The 17,559-nt window shown below is 38.5% G+C and overlaps 1 protein-coding gene across 5 annotated transcripts in view; it reads right to left on the reverse strand.

The window, feature by feature from the left end:
* The window catches only part of KCNQ5 (potassium voltage-gated channel subfamily Q member 5), a gene marked incomplete at its 5' end in the record, with an annotated part of 282,145 nt that overhangs the window by 69,093 nt on the left and 195,493 nt on the right, over positions 1-17,559 (reverse strand). For all 5 annotated transcript variants that reach the window (XM_084261330.1, XM_084261328.1, XM_084261327.1 and 2 more), the window contains one exon: positions 13,477-13,567. In XM_084261330.1, coding sequence (XP_084117456.1) covers positions 13,477-13,567 — 91 coding nt within the window. The remainder of the gene's footprint in view (positions 1-13,476; positions 13,568-17,559) is intronic.

Here is a 17,559-nt window from a genome sequence, read left to right on the forward strand (position 1 = left end):
TAGGAAATTCTGTGTAGGCCAAGAATAAAATGCACAAGAAGCCAACTGGAAAAAGAGAAGAATATGTATTTTAGTTATTTAACTACCGCTAAGTCTGGTTTACACATTGTTAGATGGTGTCTGAATTTATGGGGGTTGATGGTAGGCCCTTTGACAGCTGATTCTCCTGATGAAGTTTCTTCCCTGGAACAGGGATAAGAGATACTGAAGGAGACAAGGCCAGTGAAGCACAAAATAGTCTTTGCTCCCAATAGAATAATTTCCTTGTTAAAAGTATCACATTTTATTTGACCAAAGTTTCTAATTTGCCTAGAAAACCTACTGTGTAAGAAATGCATGAGAAACACCTTCTGCTCTGTAAGCACACTGAAATTGTGACAGGCATCCTACAGGTTCTGATCCACTCACTCAGAAGCATGTCCTCTATCATACTCTTGGCCCCAGTAGGGCCTCTGATGGAGAACTGGCAAGAACAGAAAAGTACTTTATGATTCTGGAAGGACTAGTCTAGAACTTCAATTCAGCTAAATTAATATCACAAAACTGCCAGTGCAAGTTAAAAAGAGGTAAGTTTTTTTGTAGTTTAATATTCTGGTTCCAATTAGTGCTACACAGCTTTGAATTCCTTATCTGTACAACCAATAGCAACTGCTATTTGCTATGCTGGCAAGAAGCCATTGTGTGCTGAAAGCGTGAGTTTGAGACTGTCTTGTACTACACATTGTACTCGTGTCAGGGGCCAAAATCCTACCTGTGTCTCTCACACACGTGCAAATGTATATATATATATATATATATATATTTATACTTCAAATAAAAACTCAGTGGAGATACACCTATTCTGAGAGAGAAAAGAAGCAAAAGGATGTTTTCTCTGTTTTTTCCTTTGGAGGGCAGGGTAGGAGTGTAAGATTTTTCTGGGAAAAACAATGACAATGTGAAATACCTTTGTTCATTCCTCAAGACAAATAGCATTTCTATTAATGTTATGATTTATGTGTGGTGATATTCTCCCAAAATTAACTGAAGCTTCTACTACTTAAGTAAATTTTAACAACAGTCACTGTAGTTGCAGCAAGTGAGCTCAAATACATTAAATATGGCTCCATGCACTGGATGTTGAATGATACGCCGATTTTAAAAAAAAAAGATGTATGATTTTAATCCACTGATACCAAATTCCTGGAGGTTTTGAAATACAGTGTAAGCTTTAAAAAAAGAAAAGCTAATAAATGTAGACAGTGTTTCACACTTATTTTTGCACTTTATGAAATAGTGATATTTCTAAATGATCTTTATATCCTGGTGAATCTTACTTCCTCACAAAACAACTGATTTTGAAGGGAATACAAATCATGAATAAAGTCTAAAGGAAAGGTTTTTTCCTAGAAAATGTGAATGCATTGAAACAGAAACTCTTCATAGCAGTGCATATGACTGTTTTGTTGTGGTATTTTGGATTGGTCCAGGTTGAAACCATAGAAAGACAAAAAACCCCACACCACTGCGAAAAAAGTCGTGGTTTAGTAATCAGTGCACTCAGTCACAATATAGAGTCAAGTCTTTGTCAAGGTTAATGCAGGCCAGGGAATGACATTATTTTTTCCTATGGTAGCTGGCACAGTCATGAGGTTCTTAGTTCTCCATGAGCAAAAATTGAAAGGATGCATTCCAAACTACTTTTTTTTTCTTTTTTTTTAAATTTCATTTGGAATAGCTTATTACAAAATGAAGCATAAATCTAGGATTTTAAATAACTTGGTTTTAGTTCCTTAGCAATTGAAACAGAAAATCAGAACATAATTGGAAAGGCATGTGATGGAATAAATCATTAGGCCTTGTAGGCTTGCTGCAGAAACGATGCATTCCAAGTATCTCTGTTCTACATATAATGTGATGGAACCTCATTCATTTTGTATTACTTATGTGATAGGAATAACAGCATTTACATCAGAATGGGGAAAACCTGCACTGCTGATAAATCTGGCATCCTTCAAAATTCAACAAGGCTGATGAGCAAGTTTAGATTTCCTGGAAGCCTAACCTGTCCCTTCCTAGATGGAGCAGGGATGCCCTGGCCTTTGCCATTTCTTTCTTTTCCCTTGTCTTCTCATCCTTTTCCTATCGTAGCTGCATCTGGCTCTGCACCACAGTTACCACAATCTGTATCTGGTTTTGCTTCTTAAGCTCACGGTTAGCCCCCATAGTAACTGCTATAGCAGATGCACGGGTGGTTCAAACAGTGGAAACTCTTCCTTCTCAAAGAACAGTTCATCCAGGCTGATGAACTTTTCGTTCTGACATGTTTCTGCATATGCAGCTCCAGTTGTCATGGGGAAATATGCATATGCAAAAGAGGCAAGGATGAAGCACGTGGGCTTAAAAGGTTTGGTTGTTTTCTGGCACAAGGATCACGGGTGCTTCTTAAGTTTTTTACATGTACATGTGCCTTGGTTACTCTGCCACTGGAAGAGCAACGGTCACACAGATGGCAGGAAACAAAAATAAGAAGTCATGCAGAGCAAGGATTCTATGAACAGATGGTCCTGGATGACTCTAATGAACAGGTCTGATAATTAATTAAATCAAGTATACTTTGTACAACCCAGATACCATGAACACTTCCTCCCCCCATCTAATTAGGATACAAGTCGTGATTTGTTGAAATTGTCTACATTTTTGTGCTTCTCAGATATTTTCTAATGAGAAGGATTTCCCTATGCACATTATAACAACAAAAAGCCTGTTTTTTATCATAGCTTTCTTGTTCATTAACATAAGTGGTTATTAAAACTTAAAATAATTTTCTGCTGCTGAGATCAGGTGCGCTGGTTGTAGACCATCATTTCTGGGAATTAGAGCTATTTTCAAGATGAGAATGATCAAATTTGAGCACTCTGTGCTGTTCTTCTAGGATGCTCCTGGTTATTTTGCAACACACAAATGAGCTGAGGTTGGATATGAAAAATCTGCCCAGAAGACAATGGCTCTGCTATATTTTTAGTGATATTTCTTTTATGGAAATTGTGGTTTAAAATATTCTAAAGGTTAGTGAAGTAGGGCAGCAGAGCTGCAGACTGATGTAAGGAGCTGCCTGGCTTGAGCTCATAAGAGAACCAAATCTACAAGTGACATCAGAAGACCGGGAAATGGACTAGAATAAAACTAATCCCCTGAAATAAGGCCAGAAGAGTTTCCCTACTGAAGACAATATCTCTGCAGTGTAACTGCACTGCGCATGGTCATCTGGTGTAAATCAGCACAGACTCACTACAATAGCATAACAGTAGGAATTGGAAGAGCAATGTCATCTCATACAGCTCAGGAAATGTCCCCTCATCCCTACAAAATCATGAACAGGGACGCCCCATGTTTCCAAATCAGTTAGAAAAGAGGGAGAATAAACATGTTCCCATCCTCTAATTTATGTCTGACTGGTTTAAGGGTGTCATCAGCTGCTAAAATCTTTTTATGGTGACACATGATGAATAGTTGATATTATTCAAACAACATCTTTATTATCCATCATCAACAATGATTAGATTGTTTTCTCATTCAGTTAGAGCAAGAACATAACACCTCATCTTCTGCAGCCCTCTCACAAGTACAAAACCCACAACTCCTCTGATTCAAAGAGACGGGCTCTAGCTTAAAACAGATAGTATTGGGATGTGAGAGTAAGCACAATACTAGTCTGTCTCAGAGAAACCCAAGGAACCTTTGAGCTTTAAATAGTTGGTATAGGAGTAGGGGCACTTCTGTTATACTGGCCAGTTTCCAGATTAAGTTCAGCAGATATGAGTATGTGCATACATACTGCATACATTACAGTTCAAAATATTAGTATAATCTGCACACACACGTGTATTATTCCTGATTCAGCACTGGAAGGGGAGGTTTTGATCTGAACGGCTAACAACCGTACCTTCATGTGTATATATACACTTAGGGAACTGATGTTTTAATTCTTTCCAACTGCAGTTTAACAGTGGGAGAAGCCTTCATAAATCTGAAAATGTAACCCAGAATAGACCCTATTAGTGGCGTATAAATCACAACCAGAGACTTCAGTTCAGCTCCCAATGCAACACACAATAAGCAGGAAATGAAATTTATGCATCTTTTTATCATTTATCAGTTTTATAACAAATGTGATACTTTTACTACGCTTGCTTTTCCAGATTATGATTAAGATTTCCCACGTTGATTCTACGCTAATAGAGGATTATTGAGAAATCATTTTGTGCCTTTTAACCTAATACCCAGCTAGAAGTCTATTGATACAATACTAAGATCCCATTGATGTGCTTAGTTTTAATCAGCCATATGTTACATAGGACTTTAACCAACTAACTCCCTTTTAGCTTTTTGTGTTTATTACTTGGAATGGCACCCATCAGTCATGCTTCTTCATTCACTTACAACAGAAAAAAGCCCAGTATTTTTATCTCAATTAAACCCAGTTTTGAATCAGATGGTAAAACCAGGCACCAGAATTAGGTAGCTGTCATTTAATTAAGTTTTTCATCATTTCTTATAGAGTACATATAAATATTTACCATATTAGACCCAATACACAGTTCCTAGCACTGAAACAGCCCTAACCTTACTCAGCATTCACAAAGGAAGGACAGACACCTTTTGTCCTTCCCAGATCAGCAGACTGGACACCATCACCACCACCATGAACTTGGATTTTGGTGAATGTGCTTCTTCTAGGAAGATCCTGACGATTACCTGAAAACCCTTTTTCAAATTGGGAAAGTGGCAATGGGAAATGTTGACCTCACCACCCATTTTGTTTATCATACTCTTCCCCAGACAGAGCATCACCCTTACATGTGGCTCGTTTCAGTCCCTCACAATTATACTCACTGCTTTGCGCCGGATCATTTATGTGTCAGGTACAACTACATATCTGAGAGAACTACTAGAAGATAAACTCACACTATAGAATAATTTTCTACTTTCCAAATATTTTTGCATCCTTCTTTGTGCCTGTTCACGTTTTCTTCCTCTGTAGTGAGGTACCAGCAGTAAAATGGTCTAATTTTGGTTTTAAAATTATCTGCATATGAAAAACAAGGAGGCTCTGTACAGCTGTGCCCAGGCCTTGGCATTTCCTTTGTGATTTCTCCACGCATTTTTTTCTGCGGCAGTCACGTTTCTGACGTCACATGTTACAGGCAGACATTCAAGCACATGTCTCTGTGGTAAACTAGCTCCCAAATCTTCCTTTTGAAGTGTTTGTGAAGAATTTGGTATTTTTTTGCCACGTCCAAAAGGAATGTGGAACGGGTGCCAGGGTAAGTGCAGACTGAATCCTTTTATGCTCTGGCATCCACGTTAATTTTGTATTGATGCAAGAGATTTAGGCTAATTGTTATGGCTGAGTACATGTATGTGAATTAACTGGCACTGACTGACATGCTGCATCGTAGAGCGGGATGAGACAGTTATTCTACTTTTTGGTCTTAGCATGTTTGTAGCTTGTAAATCCTAGATACTCTGCAAATAATATTTGCTGTGTTCTTTCAAATAGAGAGAGATTTCTTCGTGCAGTTTCCCAGTTTGCAAAGCTCCTTATCAGAGCTACCAGAGGAGTACATGGATGCGTGTACTGGGGTGACTGATGGGCATCTGGGACAATATACACTGAGATGTTTAAGTACCGAATGTGTTCAGAAAGCATGTTTAAGAAACTTTTCTGACAATTGGTAACTTTTGGCAAACTGCTCGACACTTTACCCAATCTGCCAAAATCCTGGTTATGCGTTTAGTCTCTTGAAGATTATTCACTTCTGTCATCTCACCCTATGTTTGTTACTTGAAAAAATCTTTGGTTACAGTATTTTTGTTTCGTTCCTTAGGTTCAGGGAAAAATGGTCCCCTCTTTTCAGTCCAACAACTAGACTTTGAGACCTAGTATACCAAGTCTTATATTTTATAAATTATGCCATTTTCTCAGTGTTTTTCAGCTTTTCCTATAGGGTTTTTTTCAAGGCTTATGGAATTTTGGTCTGCTGGAAAATGAAAAGAACAGACCCCTTCCACATCCTCTCAAAAACATCCATATATCTTTGTGGGACATTTATTTCCTGTGATCATATCTTCATATGGTGCAATCAGCCAATTCCTGTCTGGTTCAGATTTGATACTGAAGTATTATCCTGTGCATGACATACACCCTTTCCTTAGGTACTCTATGGACGTCTACAGGTTTAAAATGATCAGTGCTTATTTTGTTAATTCATCTTTGTGACTTTCCCACAGTTCACTGTCCTCAGGATTGGATTTGGTTCCAATGTGTGCTTGGGTATTTACCATCACCTACACTTTGAACTCTCTTTGGTTTTTTATATTCTAGGAATGTCTGCTCTGGATCCTTATAGATATTTTTTAATATTTGCTTGTATTTTGATACTTGTTTGCTTGACTTCCTAATTACAAAACTTAGTCTTGAGAAAAAATTTCTTCTCTCACTTGAGGTAAGTTTACACTTTGATTGAATCAAGTTACATCTTTATACACTTCATCATGCCTGTGCAAAGTGACTGAGTGGATTACGGTTTCTGTATATTATTCAGATGATGGGTGTTCCCTAAGTTTCCAAATAGCTTTCATTATCAGTGATGTTCTGCCTTTTTCAGCATTCTTTTCCTTTTGACATTTGGTATTTGCATATTATTTATAACTATGTACTTTGGTTTTCCTCTGGAGACATATTCTGCATTTCCATTTGGCAAATGAGTATTGCCCTAACAAGGGTCAGGTCTGTGTTTCTGATAGAGAGTTTGATATCCATCCATTTCTCCTCTTGCAATCTAAATTGTTTGTTGCCTGGTTTAAGGAGGTAGCTCTTGCCATCCATATGACAAGTTTGGATACTGATCAAACTCTGGCATGAAGCCAATAGAATTCAATACTGCAGGGTCTAGCATATATTATTACAAATCTGAATCTATGGAAAATGTTACACTTACGTCTTGGAAGTGGTTTCCCATGCTACCTAGTTATCACTTAAACTAATAAAAGAATGAGGACATGTCATGGAAGAGCAGCCATTGTGCAAGGAGTGTTTGTCCTTAAAGGATATCAATAACAGTTGGTTTGAGCCTTTAGCATAATGCACTAATTAGACTAAAATGTAACGTGCTTTTCCCTCCACAAAGAATTTCTTTCCTATTAATCTGAATCCTGACATCCCATCACTAACATCTAGTCCTCCCTATTTTCCACTCTTAATCTTAAAATCCTCCTAGAGATTTTGTGTTCTCCTAGAGAAAGGGGGCCCTTGAATGGCTGTCTAAAAGGCTCTTTTCTGAATAATATGGACAGTCCTTTCCCACTTAAGCGTATGTTCCCCACCTTGGAACACTAGCCCTCCTTGTGATGGGAAAAAAAGGGAATCAGAATCTGATTGTTTGTAGTACTAGTTCCTTCTCTCCTGACTTTCTGCATATAGCCATATAACGTCATGCACAAGATAAGCTGAGTGACAGGTCTCATATAGGAACAGATAATAAGAATATGAAAGAGTATAATGTACCTATTCAGAAAATCAACACTGGCTTTCTTACTAAGGATTAGTCATTCTAATGTTAAAATTGTACCAGGTCATGAGTTGTATTAAATTTGATGCTGTGGGTTTGCTATTTTGAGCCTTCATTACACAGCACCACCCATTTCTCTATACTATGTCCTGTTCATTCATAAGGAATTGAAAATAGTCACATGGGTGGTATTTCATCCAGCAGTCTCTGACTTGAGGCAGCTCTAGTGATCTTAATATTGCACAGCAAACACAGATTTCTTGTTTGAGTGTAACTGTTTGGTAGATCTGCCTGCCTGTGAAATGCCCTGGCATTGACTCTTGAAATTCTCTCTTGCTTTCTACTGCATTTGCTGTTGAATGCTGTAGTACTTGAGGTAACCGTTCAGTTACTGTACTGTCCTTAAGTGATTCACTTATGAGTTTTTTCACCTATAATAATGCTGTTTCAGTCATCTTTAGTCATCAAACCCATTTAAGTTTTCCCAGTAAAACTGTAATATATTGTCTTTTTTAATTACAATATAGAAATTATTCCATTGAATGTGTGATTTTTCATTCTTCTCTTTACAAAGGTTATTTCTGTTTAATACAAATGAAGAAAGGGCAAAACATTACTGACAATGCAATCAAGCCCAGAACCATATCAATAATAGGATTATGCCAGTATTGAGATGTCTTTATTCTCTGATGTGTCTGAAATCTGTATCATCCTCAGCACTGTTGACAATAGATTTTTCATAAATGCCTTTACAGTTTTATGTACAGTGCCGTGTTCTTCTGTTATGAAATCATTTTTGTTGTTACTTTCATCTTTCTCCGTAGCTAGAGTGTGCGCTTATTTGTTGAAGAACTTGGTTGGGAGTGCCCACACTGCCTTCTGATAGAAGAATTACAGCTTTGAGGATATCTACTAATATATTTTTAAATAACTTCATATTTTCATTCACATTTTTGTCTTGCCAGACTTCCTTCTAGTAACTCTTACTTTCAGAAAAGTGCAACCAGCATTCACATTTCCAGTGGGAATTCTTCTCTGTTTGCACACAAAGATGCTCAAGCAGTTGTGATGAGATTTGGTCCAAATTTTTACAATAGTCAGCTCTGATGTGATGAAATGTGTGTACATAATAGGAGAGTATTCATTTAACCAACAAAGACATGAAATTATTTCATGTGATATGGTGAGAATATTTTCTTCCAAAGCTAACAGGTAGTTTAATATGACATGGTTGAATTGGTTTATGCTTATTATGATACTAATGTTTATGAATCCAAACAAGACAAAAAAATGAAGGCATTGACCTTATCAACATTACATTTCCCTCTCTCATTCTGTCTTTGATAACATCAATGTTATGTGTCTAACGTAATTTTTCAGAGATTTCTATGCAGAAATTTTGGATTTTCAAAGCCATTCTTTAATTCCACAAAAGAAACATTGAATGATAGCATTTCCTGAAAAATACTGATTCTGAGTTTGGACAGTTCTAGAAAACTTGAAAATCATTAATTTTTTAGCTTAAGGATCAGTTAATCTATTTCCTTTGGAACAAGACTGAAAAAACCTGAAATAACGTGTGGTCTGTATCCTACCTTCTTTGCTAGAAATGTATCTATAATTGAAATCTCTCAAGATCATTCATTTTTTCCTTTTATGCATTGTTAGACGGTCCTACAGAGCCATCCATCCGGTCCTCTGCCCAGGTCTGGTGGTCTTTTATCCAAGCATCGCAAGAGCATTCATGTTTTGGGACAATAAATCTAAACTGATAAATGCTACTTTTTTGAACTTAGCACTATCCACTTCCCTTTTTAAATTCCACTCTTCCCAGCTTTAAAATGGTGTAGCGGATTTGTATGATTGCATTGCTGTGGAGGGATTCAGTCTCCTAGAGCAGAGGCAAATTGAATATAGGCTTGTCCACTATGGAGCAGCTATACCCTATGCTTCTTAATCAGTGTTCATCTTCTTTCTACATTTCTTTTATGGGAAAATGTTAGAGAAAGAGGAAGATCTTTATTGCTAGAAGCACTGACTAGACTCTCCTTTTGGATCTGTATAAGTGACCTCCGCACATATAAAAGAAGCTAGTCTCATTTACTACATGCTGTCTGCTTTTATGTCTTTGGGAGTTATTTCTGGTTGAAGAATGTGTTCCTAGAGTACATTTTCACAGGCCCTAATCCTACAGAGCTGGGTATAGGTTTCTACCCCAGCCTTTTTCAGATGAAAACACAAAACAGATGGGACAAAACCAGTCCTGCAGATTCACATGAGTTTGAGTATCTTGATTAAAAATGATAATCATGGGGAAAAAAGTGATGTTTTGTCACTTCAAATAAAAATCACATTTATTTTCTATAGTCTCAATTTTACTTTTAGCCAGAAGTTCCAAAATGCTCAAATACAAAAATAATATTTTATGCCAGGTCAAATAAAACATTTCATCTGATCCAAGACTTTTTGATTTGCAAATCTTGTGGGTCAACTCAAAATATTTTATTTATTTCCTTGAATTGACAGCAAACAAACATAAGTGAACCAGTTATTCACATAGCTTTAGTTGAAAATGATCCTAAAATATAGAGTTTGGTCATGAGAGTGAATGACCTCCACTTCCAGATACATTCCTTCTTGGCTATCTTCCCCAAAAGATTTCATTTTGCCATCCCAGCCTAAGTTTTACTTCTCTTGTGTTTATTATTTGATAAAGTGCCAGCAAATGTACTTGTAGGAGATCAGCAATACACTGAAGATTATTTTCTTGCTGTGTTAGTTGGATTCTTAAGCTGCTTGTGGCTTTTTTGATGTTAAAGTAGATTTTATTCTACTGTCTGTGCTATATCACTGCTACAACTTCAGTGCCAGAAGTTGTGTGCAGAGACGAGGCTGAAGCATAGTTATAATTGTAGGTATAAGGAGTTTTATCTGATGCTCTCCCCCTCCTTAGGCCTATTATTTCTGGAAACAAATCTAACCAAATTCATTACTGTTGTAACAATCCAACACGGCTGTGTGTAACATGCACTTAACTTATCTGCAGGGCTTTCACTTTAAGCATAAATTTCAGATATTAAATGTGTTTCCCTTGACAGGCCTCCTGATAAGCAGAAGATGCCTAGGAATACAGTAGTGCTTGTGTGGATGCCAGAAGTGGCTGGGTACGGCGTGACGCAGCGGGCCAGGTTTGCGTCGGCTCTGTGAGCAGTGCTTGGGCGTTTCTGCAGTCCAGACAAGTCCATTAACCTCTGCTGACGCTCAGAAGCCCTCAGCTAATACTGCTTTCCTAAAAAAAACCCCCGATTTATTTTGAGCTATGACATGCTCTTCTATGTTTCTGAGAGTATTCAGAATGCAGTGATTAGGAGATACGTTTTCTGCTCCCTTGTAAGGCAAGTCTGAGGGAGATAAATGGAATTGACTGACTGCAGAACAATCATCTCTGCTCCTCTGGCCTTTCTGAGGAGGGGAAAGTTTACTCACCTCATCTATACTTCCCTCTTTAACCTCACTGTGTAATTGTGAATAGCTTCAATATGTCAAAAGCCACAGGTTCCAGAGGAGGCAGCAGCCCAGGTATTAGTTGAAGGAACATTACATTGGCTTTTTAGCCAATTAACATGACTGGAGGGGGGACCATCTGGAATAACTCTGTGGAGCAAACAGTTCACAAAAAACCAGCAGGCAGTTCAACGGACTGTTGTACTTCATTAGAAAATAAACATCTATCTTCCATCCCAAGCATAAAGCAAAGCGGTATTAAACCAGCTCTCTGATAGTTAATACAGCTGTCTCTGCTAAATGACACATTTGTAAGAGTTGTGTGAATCACTGCAAGGAAAAGGTTGCGAAAACTCTGGTGACTGCAGTTATGTGTTGGCACAGCCAAAACAACGGCTCCCAGGTTAATGTAGAAATGTATTTTTCTCTTGGTTTGTGGCTGCAGAAGCCTGCTTTGATAACATTACTAATAACAGCTAATGATTCGTGGAGAAGGAGCAAATCATGCATCAGGAAACTGGAATAAACCGGTCAGCTTTAGCCTGCTTCTGGAACTTCATACTTTACTGTATTTATATTTTTCTCCATTAGAGACCTGCAGCAGGAGCTGTAAAGTTCGTCATCACTAGATTTATTCCTGCTGAAGGTTTGCTGAACACCCTAGGCCAGAGCATAGAAATGTTGGACCAGGCTAGTATTGGTACTTTGAGGACTAACCATCCACCCTCTTCCTCCTTAAGGCAATTTCTGTGTTCAGAGGATGTCATGCATGTACATGCATGTTAATATAGACAAAAATCCATCTTTGAAGCCACAGCAGCAGAAAGGGCTGCAGTTTCCCTGCTGCAGACCCACAGCAGCTCAACTCTGCTGTTGGATGCCTCTATAAGGACTCCTGAGGTGTAGCGGAGTTCACTGCACCTCTGCCCAGCACTGGGAGCAAACCCGGGACTTCACAGAGCTCCTCTTCACTCAGGCTCCTGGGAGATCTGGAGATCCATGGCAAAACACAGGGAACATGTTTATCAGCCAGCCGAGTAATCAGTGGCAGTCAGAGTACAAAACAGCCAACAAATATGTGGCTCATGGGAAATGCATATTTTATGTCAGAACAAACGGTATTTCTACGACCAATTTGCATAAGTATACAGGGAAGGAGATTACTTGTCACAAAAGTACCTTGTATTAGAAATACAGTATTTTCAGGCTAATAAAAATTTCCAATTTTCTATACCGGTGTAGTAGTTGCAATAACATAACTAGTTGCAGTAGGTTCAAACAAAATTTCATTTGCAAAATGTTGTTCAGATAAATTATAGGACTAGGTGGGTAGGATTAAATCTGATCCCTTTAACGGGTTTAATGCCACCTGGTATTTTCTGCAGAAAAAGAAAAAGCACTAATATGGCTAGGAAGGAAAACACCACATTTAGCACAGTTCTCTCTGATTAGCCTGGCTAAGAAACCATGAGATGGAGCACACACCTGCACCTAGCTAGCTCTCGATATTTAGTTCAGGTATCTGGATGCAGTGATACACTGTGCTGTAGAGACACCATAATTATGCTTATCAACCTGCTCATTCCATAATTAATTAGGGAGCTGTTCTGAAGACCTGGACTTTTGGATATATACTGTGATGACAATTAAAATGTTGGCATTTGTCAACAGTTGCTTCACCCCAGGCACTACCTAATGAGCCACAGTCTGCTGTATACATGGAACTGAAATAACCATGGTAACTCTGGGTATACAGTGACATTTTAATGATTACTACCACCTATCCTCAGGCCATCACTTGCAGAACTAAATGGCCCATCAAGAAGCAGATGAATAAAGTGGTGTCCACACAATGCATGAAAAATGTTAAGCACTTTTAGGGATTAAAGCCATTTATATCTACCTCAGAAGGGAAAAAAGAGAGAGAACCATACTACAAAAGCACGTATTATGAAGAAATAATGAAACTACCACATCCGACTGCAGCAACTGCCACTAAAATGTCAGTATCTACCAATAACTAGCACAAATTGGTATCTAAGATACCAAAATTATTTCCTATTTTAAGCATAAGTGCCTCTTACTACACACTGACTTTATAAATGGCAGCAACAGAATCAGAGATCTTTCATGCTCAGTCACTGACAAGCTGCAGTAGAAACACTATCAGTTACAAACCATGGCAGTTCTCAAGCAAAGAAAGGGGATGCAATATAGCACTTTGTTAACGCTCTCATACGATCTGACCTGTTTCTAAAGAAAAAGATGTTGGCATCCTCTATTTTATCATCATTCTGATGAAATGTCTGGTTTCTTAAAGCGTTCAGGAATTATACTATTTTCTGCATGGCGAGAGAGTGGATTTGAGTATATAAAAAAGTATCTGTAAAGCTGTCTTGTATTTAGAAGTTTCACTTACCAAAATGAAGAGACAACCAGAGGCAAGTTTTGTGTGTTCAGGAATAGTAGAAAACACGGACAAAATCAAGCAACCAAACACAAGGAGAAAACTGAAAAAGAAAGAATATTAATAATTGTTAATATTTTGCAGAACCCTGACCCAGTATCCATATTGATCCTACTTCATCAACATTAACAGAAGAATATCAATGAATGGTCTTCATTAATAGAAGGGAATTAAACTGCTAGTTAACTTCCACATGCTTCTGAGCAGTGCTGGTAGAACTGATAGAAACAAACAGAAGTAACAATTTTCTTGAGGAAATGACCCAATACACACAGATACACTTGGTATCACAGTCCCGTATCTTTACACACTCCAGATACAATTAGTGACTTTAAAGGAAGATCACCAAAGGGAGAGTTCTCTCCCCAGTCTGAAAAATCATTTCTACCTCAACTGACCACATATATCTGCTGTATGAGCTTATCAAAGAGCTAAGATACATACTGCACCTAATGCCCATCTGAAACAACTTCCTTCTGAGCCACAGACTTCAGCTGAGAGGTAGTTAAGTTATGGCATCACTGCCCTAAATGAGCAGTCTCCATTCTGAGAACGAACTTAATACCATACAATCCACCGAAGTAGTCAAAACAAATGAGAGAATTAAGAAAGTCTTACACAAGTCATGCAATTACAGCTGGAGAAACCTGACGGCAATTTGAGCTTGCTTGAGCTTTCATGTTTCATGGTACCATCAAATACATGCAGGCAAAGCAAAGCACCGACGTGTTGCTAAATCTCTTTGGAGGAACTTGCAAACACCTGGTATCACTGTAGAAGTTCTTGCATATCCCATGTCTGTTCCTTAAAGCATACAGGATGTGCTGTGCAGAGCTGCCATTACTTTGAGACATATATTGTGGATGGTGAAGTATCCTTTCCTATTGTACTGTTCCACCACTGTGCTGGTGAAACCATCTATGAATCAGATCAGTAGAGAAGTTCATTTCACCCACAACACCATGAACTGACTAATCAGCAGCCCGGCAGCGCACTGAATGACTGCAAGGTGGTGCATGTTCTATATTTTAAATTCTTGCACTGGATTTTGCAGGAAGTAATAATTGTTTCTATTAATGTTTTCCAAAATTCCTTCTTAAAACACTTGCCAGTCATGCTGGGCAGTGAGTCAACTGACAAAGGGCAGGCGTTTGGCTTCTGTCTGAATTTCAGGGACTCTCAGCAGATGTTCTAACCCAACCTGTATAGGTATTGTATGTAATGCAGATGGATATCCGCAAGAAAGTACAACTAGTTCCTTCCTGATACAAAAATGTCTCAGATCTCTTCCAGGGACAAAAGGAAAAAGCATAGAAATTAGTGATCTATGTAGAGGGTGCACATGGTCCTCATTATGATGTTTCCATTAACCAGCACAACAGTTCTGAAGACACAGAAAGCAGCTTTTAAGAAAAATACTGGAGGGTGTGTGTGTGGTTTTTTTTGCCCAAGTTCAACAGTGGTGTGCTCTTGTGGCAACAAAACCCAATCACACGCTGAGCTCTACTAGTGAGGACATATCCAGCAGGTTGAGGAAGTAATTAGTTTCCACTGTTTGACATCTGGAAGACCAGATCTTGAGTGCTGTGGCTATCTTGGGACTTCCCAGTGTGAGACACATAGCAACAGACTGAGGCGAGCTGAGTGGAAGGCCACCAAGGTGGTCAGGGGCTGCAGCTCATGGTATATAGGAGGGGATGAGGAGAGCTGCATTTGTCCAGCCTGGATAAAGGAAGCCCAAGACCTTGGACTGCTGTCCTCAGCTATCTAATTCTGATTATAAAGGCAGAAAGGACACAATTTGAAGGGAAAAAATTATGATTAACTATAAGAATATAACCCATCACAGTCAAGGTGGTTCAGCACTGGAATAAGTTGCCCTGTGTGGCTGTAAAATCGCCATCCCAGGGAATTTTCAGAACTTGACTGGAAAAGGCCCTGGTCTGACTTTGAAGTGAGCTCTGGCTGGAGCAGGAGTTGGACTAAAAGATCTAAAAGAGGCCTTTTCAACCTAAATTCTAACAACTGGATACAAACTTTCATACATTATTGCACCTGCCCCCACTTGCGCTTCAGGAGCTAAAATTTTTAAATACAGACTTTGGATAGTGCTGTAATACATCCAGTACATGAGACAAAATAAGTCAATTTCTTCAGAATTTCTATTATAAAATTTGATGTGCAATGCAGTAAGGCATCAGTGGCACACTTCATAGCGTATCAGTTAATGGCTGGGGTGAAGTTCAACTGACAATCAAACCTGGTAGGACCCTGCATATAAGCTGGACTGAGAACTGTAAATAAATCAGCATGCAGGAGGGTAAATGCTGTCTCTGGCACATACCATTGGCAAGTCTATCTTTCAGACTGAAGAAAGATAAGGATCGGGATATATATGCTTTAAAGGCTTAATAAAAAAACTCATTCAAGTGACAAAAATTCATCCTACAAGCCATTTTGCTCCCCTTCTCCCCATTTTTTTAAACAAGGAAAAACTCCAAGAACATTACTGATACTTTCAGCTGCTGCAGCTTTCAGATACACCCCCCCTATAATTACATCCTACTGGCATAGACATAAATATGGTTTCTCCTCGTTAAGGCTTGCACAGAGGGCAAAATAAAATTAAGAAGTGACTAAGAACTTACGGTAAAAGGATGTAATTTCCTTTTCCTGAATTTCTTTAGTCCCGAATCAGTTAAAATTATATTTTCTTGCTTCCTTTCTGTTTAGGTATTAAAAATTGCTCTTGCTTAGTTGTATTCCAGTAATACCAAATAAATCGGAGGCCCGGTTGTACTGGGTCTTGTCCAAACACATAGGTTTTCACTTGGAGGAAATCTCTTATAGCACAATTATAGAAAAACAGATGCAGCAAGAAAAAAAGAAAGTTTGTTGTTCCCATATCACAGCTGGAGACCATGGCACAGAAAAGGTAGGGACTTGCCTAAAGCTACACGGAAAGTCTTTATATGTGGAATAAATCTGAACCTTTATAGTCCCAGCACAGTCCTGCAGTCACAAAAGCATCCTCCATTCACCCACCACTTGTTTTGCCACAGCTCCTCAGGTCTGTGATTTAGAAGATCACTGTGGGCAAAGTGTTAATTCGTGATAGACGGGAAAAGGGAGTCAAGAAAGGGAGTTGGTACAGTTAAGCCGTGTATTGATCAAAATAAAAGTAACTATTCAGGAAAGCCAGGTGCAGTTTGTATCAGAACCTGGTAGACATAGTTCTGCAGGTTACCCATGAAAAGCAGAAACAATCCTCACAGCCATACATAAGAATAATGTTGGAAAGATCATTGGTTCTGGGGGTTTTGCAGAAATTCTACAAGGAATGGATCATTGTTGTTGTTATTAAAGGAAAAAAGAGAAAAATGTTTGTACTTATCCACCCGCACATTTAAATCTTTCCCCTCTATCCCTCATTTGTCCCTCCAACACCAACCCCCTTTTTTTTTACTGTCATTCAGCATATTATGTCTAAAATTAGACTGTAAGCACTTTAGGAGAGGGAAGAAACCCAGCACTATCAGCCTTGAAAAACTAAAAGCATAATTTTAGGTTTTGTAAAACAGAAGACTAACAGCAAAATTAAGATAAGTGCTCTGGATTACTTTCTGTAGTTTATTTACCCCTGAGATAACTTTCCTTCAAACTAAAATAATACTCAGGATTCACTTTTTGTCTTTTTTTAATTTAATCTGTTTACTCAGACCATCCAATGAAATCAGGTCTCTTCTTCCCCAGAAAGAACTGAAGGCATGGGGAACACAGCAACACCTTTCATCCCTGAGGTTCAAGCACCACGGTGGTCAAAGTGTATCAGAAGTTGTTCTTTCTTATCAGGAACAATTTCTCCAGCAACTGATGAAGTGTAGAGGATTGTATTAAGCCCTGAATAGTCATTTAATAGCCCTCAACAGAGGAAAAAGTATTTTCAAATACCAGCAGTTGAACTGCGTGCCCCGATACATGCCGCGTAAGATGACGCTGTTGTAGGTAGAGATCAGTACAAAGCAAAACGTGGGG

Source organism: Gallinula chloropus (assembly GCF_964237585.1).
Source record: "Gallinula chloropus genome assembly, chromosome: 3".
NCBI lineage: Eukaryota > Metazoa > Chordata > Aves > Gruiformes > Rallidae > Gallinula > Gallinula chloropus.